This window comes from Uloborus diversus, unplaced genomic scaffold (assembly GCF_026930045.1).
Source record: "Uloborus diversus isolate 005 unplaced genomic scaffold, Udiv.v.3.1 scaffold_15, whole genome shotgun sequence".
Lineage (NCBI taxonomy): Eukaryota > Metazoa > Arthropoda > Arachnida > Araneae > Uloboridae > Uloborus > Uloborus diversus.
This window is the reverse complement of record NW_026558209.1, coordinates 395,514-401,775: the sequence shown is the minus strand read 5'-3', so window position 1 is coordinate 401,775 and position 6,262 is coordinate 395,514. Positions and strand designations below refer to the sequence as shown.

General features: G+C 32.6%; 1 protein-coding gene across 2 annotated transcripts in view; it reads right to left on the bottom strand.

Annotated features, from left to right (window-relative positions):
- Positions 1-837: 837 nt before the first annotated feature.
- The window catches only part of LOC129233020 (UDP-glucose 4-epimerase-like), a 73,727-nt gene continuing 68,302 nt past the window's right edge, over positions 838-6,262 (bottom strand). For both annotated transcript variants that reach the window (XM_054867102.1, XM_054867101.1), the window contains exons 9-10: positions 5,767-5,881; positions 838-1,114 (exon numbers count right to left, since the gene is read on the bottom strand). In XM_054867102.1, the coding sequence (XP_054723077.1) occupies positions 1,038-1,114; positions 5,767-5,881 (192 nt within the window). In that variant the 3' untranslated portion in view covers positions 838-1,037. The remainder of the gene's footprint in view (positions 1,115-5,766; positions 5,882-6,262) is intronic.

The window sequence follows — 6,262 nt, the reverse complement described above, 5'->3', positions numbered from 1 at the left end:
CCAAATTTCAAACAGAACGTAGCATTACTTCTTGAGATAGGGCACTCACAATGTGAAAAAAAGAACGGGTGATTGCGCTACCCCCTTTTTAGCTGTTGACACAAAAATAAAATCAGTTCTTATACCCACTAAGGGCTACTTGCCGATAAATTTTTCTTTCATTCCGTTCATTATTTCTTGAGATACAGCAGTCACAATGGACGACAAAAAACGTTCTGTAGCTCAACCCCCGTTTGAGTTATTGACACCAAAATTGAATCAGCACCTGTTCTTGTTAATACCAACATATGGACCAAATTTTGTTTGATTCCGCCAGTTACTTCCTGAGGAATAGCAAGCACGCGTAACTCGAAAAATGTCCCATTGCTCCACCCCCCTTGGAGGAATTCGCGCCAAAAACTAATGGGCACAAGTTCACATAGGGGCACATATGTGTACTAAATTTCGTTCGATTTCATGCGGTAGTTTTTGTTGTAGAGTGGCCACAAAAAACTGGTCACACACAGACGTGACACACATACATACACACACACACACACATACATACATACACACACACACACACAGACAGACAGACAGACATTTTCCAAAAATAGTCGAAATGGACTCAGCACACCTCAAAACGTTCGAATCCGTCAAAATTCGGAATTCGAAAATTTGCACGAATCCAATACTTTCTTCTATATATTAGATATAGAAGAAAGTAAAAACAACTACGTCTCTTCCATCACTCAAATAACTTGCAGATCAGCATTTCAAAGCCATCACCCAACAAGTTTCTCTTCAAAAAATGTTGGTGTACAAACAATTATTCACAAATGAATTGTTTAATTTCTGAGAAAATATACTTTTATTTTGATCAGCATCTGAACTTTCATCCCCTGAAAATCACCAATAGCGTTTCTTTATTTGAAAATAAATTTCCTAAGGTTTTGACATTTAATGGTACTATGTACATATGAAGGATTTTTCTTCCGACACCTTGCTCTTTGGTGACAGAAACCACTTTTTAGACGGTAGAATACTCTAACTGCATCTCATTCGCAAACTCCGTTCTGCTTTTCAGTCCTGTACCCTTCGGGGTTCATGGTTTGCCATCTCCAATAATCTTCACCTGTCGAGAGAAAGAAAACTGTACCCGTATTTCTTGTTGGCAAACAGAAATACAGTGTTGGTCTGTTGGTTGGCAAGTTTTTGCCGGAGGCGGAAAAAACCAGTTTTTACCGCCCGGCAAAAATAGGTTTTTACCAGTTTTTGCCAAAGTGGCAAAAATAGATTGTGTTAACAACTTACGGACAGTTTTTTTTCCTTTGATATAAAAGTAGAAGCATGAAAAGATTTTGATAAAATTTTAATTTAATTATTTCTCTAGTTTAAAAAAAAATTAAGGTTTAACTTACTTTTAAAGTTATGGAGCATTTTTACTTTTAAATTTTTAAACATTAACATAAAATTTCAGTTTGTAACATCTAAGACAAATAATTAACTTGCAATGAAAATGTAATTAGCCTGTTTATTATAGCATTTTTTACAGAATACTAAATATCTATATAAAGTATACTTAATCAAGATGCAACTATAAAATAAAAGACGTAAAAGTTGGCTCATTCCGAAAAAATTGTTTTAGCAAACATTTTAAATCTTAAGTTTTGCAATCCCAACATTTCTTTTTTAATTATTTTTCACCTTATAAATTAGAAGTAACAAGGTGAGACATAATTAAAATATTAAAGTGCATTATTTATATTATAGTGTCACTATTCTGTAGAGTGGGCTAGTATCACTAAAAAGTAGAGTGAAGATAGAATGCACATATTGATCAGTTTTTTTTCTTCTTTTTAAATTCTTCTCCATTTTCCCAGTAAGTGAGAAAAAATGCATTATTTCTTTACTAATGAAAAGTTGATATTTTTCTACATTCAAGTAAATATTCTGTTATTAATTAAATAACTTAAAAATCTTAGTGGGATGAAAAAAAAGTGATTAATTAAATATATATAATTAGAATTCAATCTTTTTATTAATTTACTAAGCTTAAGTAAACATTCTTTGTTTTAGCATTGAAGGAATTGGCTCTTTCTGAAAAAAATGTTTTAGCAAACATTTAAAATCTTAAGTTTTGCAATCCCAACATTTGTTTTTTATTTATTTTTCACCTTATAAATGAGAAGTAACATGGAGAGACATACCTAAAATATTAAAATGAATTATTTATATTATATATTGTCACTATTTCTTGATTAACACTATAATGCTACTTTATTTGCAATTAGGTTTTTGCCATTTTTTTCCATTTTTGCCATGGTTTTTTCCACTGTCCTGGCAAAAAAAAACAACCCTGATGTAAAGTAGTAAAAGTAAGAAATAACGACGTAAAATTGCAGATTAATACATTCACATGTTTTGAGGTTACAAGAAAGCCTTTTTTCAATGCAAAATAAGTGAGCTTATATCAGGGTTGGCAAAAACCCAGGTTTTTTTTAAAAAAGCCCATGGACCCAGGGTTTTTTTTAAATAAAACCCAACTAAAACTGGGTTTTTTTAAAAAATGGGTTTTTTTTTTTTTGTCTTTTTTTATTGAAAATGTGGGGTTTTTGTTGCATTTTGTAGCGTAAGTATATGGACAAAGCACAAAAATTGTCTTGGGGTAAAAAAAGCTGGGGAAGTCAGAGTTTTCTGAAAAAAAGGGAAAAAAACGACGAAACAGAAGAATGGTGAAGTTTCAGATTTTTTAGTTTCCATGATTACCGACAGTTAGGGCAAAGTTATTTCTCGAGTGATAAAATCTATTCTTCGTTTGTTCGTTTTTAATTACTTTTTTTTTTTTTGCATTTTACTTTATTGTATTTCATTTTGTTATGCAAAACTACTGTAGAACCTCAAGTAGTTTAAATCCCTTTTTACTGAATTCCAGCTTAATCAAGACATTTCTTTGAATTTTATATTGCCTGTTTTTCTATTTCTGTGTACAGAGTAAGAAATATTAAACTTTTTCCTAAGATAATGAAAATACTGTACATCTTATTGTTTCTTGTCCGACCGTTTCTAAAACCTGTTAATTTCTAAAAAATATACCTTGTGTTTATCCGAGATTTGTGACGTGTTGGTTAGCAGAAAATAATTCACATGAAAACCTTTTAGCTAGAGTAGTTTCCTCTGTACAATCTACAAATATTGAGAAAATCAGACGTGACAGGACTTGGTCAAGATAATTTGCGTAATTTATTGACCAGTTAAAGAAAAAAGTTTAATATATTTATTTAAAATCTTTGAAGTATATTTTTTTTAAATGCCATTAAGAGTTAAAAAATATTATTAAAGTTCAAAATTCATTTTTTATGTCCATTGTCTGTGGTGAAGAACAAATAAAAAAGAAGTTTAAATTGTGAAAGTATTTAAATTAATAATTTTTTTTAAAAAAACTTCTTAGAAAATTTGAAAAAACCCAAAAGTGAGCTAAATAATGGGTTTTTTAAATGGGTTTTTTTCAAAAAAAAAAAACCATTGGGTCCAACCCAATTGGGTCCAATCCAGCCAAACCTGGCTTATATAGATAAAAAGACTCGTGATTCAAGACTTTTGTTCGGAGGAACTACGGTTTTTTCATAGCAGCTCTGAAAATAGTACAAATCATGTCTGAGACTTCTGAATTTTTTGTCTAATTTTAATACTTTCTACCAATTAATCAATTAAATTATGTATAATCATGTATGAAAAGTTTAAGTTGTTATGAAGGGCTTTAAAATATTCATCGTCTTGGAACAACACTTTTATACAAATACAAAAGTGAGGACCAGCAACAGGCTCTGGGCCCAGCTAGACTGGTTCCTAGTCCATTTACAATCCCCAGTGAAGATCAATGGCCCTCTTAAAACTGTCTACTCCCTTGCTCATTACGCCTCTTCCGGTAAGCTGTTCCACTACCCTGCTAAAATAATAATTGTTCCTAATATCCATGTTAGCCTGAGATTTAAATAGCTTAAAACAATGACCCCTTGTCCTGTTTTCAGTGCTAAACTTCAGCCCCGTAACATCTTTCGTTTTAATAAATTTAAACAGCTGAATCATGTCCCCTCGGTCTCTTCTTTGCTCGAGACTGTACATTTTTAGCCTTCTGAGCCTGGAATCGTAGTCTAAGTGGGAAAGTCCACTTATTAGCCTTGTAGCCCACCTTTGAACCCTTTCCAATACATTAATGTCTTTCTTAAGATAAGGAGACCAAAACTGAACAGCACACTCCAAATGGGGTCTTACCAAACTTCTATATAAGGGCAGAAGAACTTCTTTAGATTTGTTTGAAATAGATCTATTGATAAACCCAAGCATCTTATTGGCCTTGTTACTAGCAATGCAGCACTGTTGGCTAAACTTTAAATCCTGACTTACTAAGACCCCCAAATCAGCGTATGTGAAAAACCTTTATTCGACTTTGACTGTCTGGGGCCAGCTTCAAGCATGGCCCTACTAGATGGCGCTGACGCTTGACAATTTATGACTTTTCTGTGTTAAACCGATGCAGCTCATGCATCCACCAATTAATGCCAATGTTTCAAAGTCTTTATTTTTGATTGGACGTGGCGCATTTTGACTGCAAGAGGCGCTGAGCAGAACCCTTGCATCCACCAATCAATGGCAACGGGTTCCCTGTAGCGCCCTCTTTGTTGCCATGATTTTCAGCGATTATCACGGCCTTCAAGAATTAAGTGCGGCCATGCTTCAAGTCATGGGGATTTAAAATGTGATTTAGGATGGTGTGCTAAAATGCATCAACAACATAAAATATCAGTTAAATTATATCTTTCATATAAAAATGATTTGAGCAATACAATCAATTAATATAAAAAAAATAGTCCCCTTAAGTTTTAAACTTAATTTTGTTCCAATACTTTTCTGCAGTTTATCTTTTCACATTGTTACAGCTATTTCAAACACAAAATAAACAATTATATTATGTATGACAAAACTTTTAGGATGCCTAACTATTGTAGTTAAACTACAATGTATAGTTTCCATTTTAAATTCTAAGGAGAACACTTTTTTTTAAATTGATTTGTACTGTTGAATATCCACTTATTTATTCAATTGTTAGATGAAATAACAGTTTTAAGCTACACCATTTCATTTTATGCTTGTTCTGTGTTTGTGATTTTTTATGATAAGAACAATTTTTAAGGGCTCCTTTGTCCACTATGGAATGTGGAAAGGTCACACTATTTTTAAGCCCTTCCCCATAAATCTCTTATGTACAAATCATCGATATTTTATTATACATAAATAAACAAAAAATCCAGCTTCAATCAGAATTGCGAGGCATAAAGAATATAAATGAACAAGACTAGTAGAAGAGGTATGAATCAAATCTGGTTGGGATTATCTCTTTTTCTGCAAAAATGCAAAACAAAAATGCAAATTTTTGGGATATTTACAACAAAGTTCAAAATATTAGGAATTTTAGGACCCTTCAAAAACTTAAGAAAATTTGGACAACTCTAACCCCTGCATAAATTAGTCACATTAACCTTTATTTAAACTGATACTTTTTATGTTTTTGTAGCGATTTAAAAGCCAATTTATTGGTCAGTTGTTTTTTTTTTTTTTTTTGGTTTACAAAAAATACGGCAACCAGAAAAAAAAAAGAACGTCGGCTAATAAATCTGATTCTACCGGCAACGAAAAACATTTCCTAATCTTTATCTTTAGCAGAACTACAAGTTTGTTTGTTTAATCATGGATATCCAAATGTGATGAAAAGAAAATATTTCTTACACATTTCTTTGAGACCAAACTCTGCTTTCCATCCCAATTCCTTTTCGGCCAGACTGCAATCTCCCCAGATGGCCGGGATGTCTCCTCGTCTTCTGTCAGCCAACCTGTATGAAATCTGACAAAAGTGTTTCCTTTAAATAAACATCTTTCAATTCAAATCAACCCACATTAACAAAACAAATCTTGCACCAATTATTTATTTGAGGCATTGAGTATCAAAACAATATACAGTAGAAGACTGTTATAACGCACACCTTGGGACCAGAGCTTTTGCGTTATACAGGTTTTCGCGTTATACAGATCATTCCACAAATTTTGAAACTAATATTCAGAATAGATCTATATACTAGCTGCGTGCCCGGCTTTGCACGGTCCACCTCAAAAATAAAAGTTATGTCAAGTGACGCGAGTTCAACACTCAGGCTTGAACCAAAAAAAAAAAAAAGTCAGTGTAGTTTTGCGGCAGATTGCGGAAAACCCCCCAAAAAAGTAAACA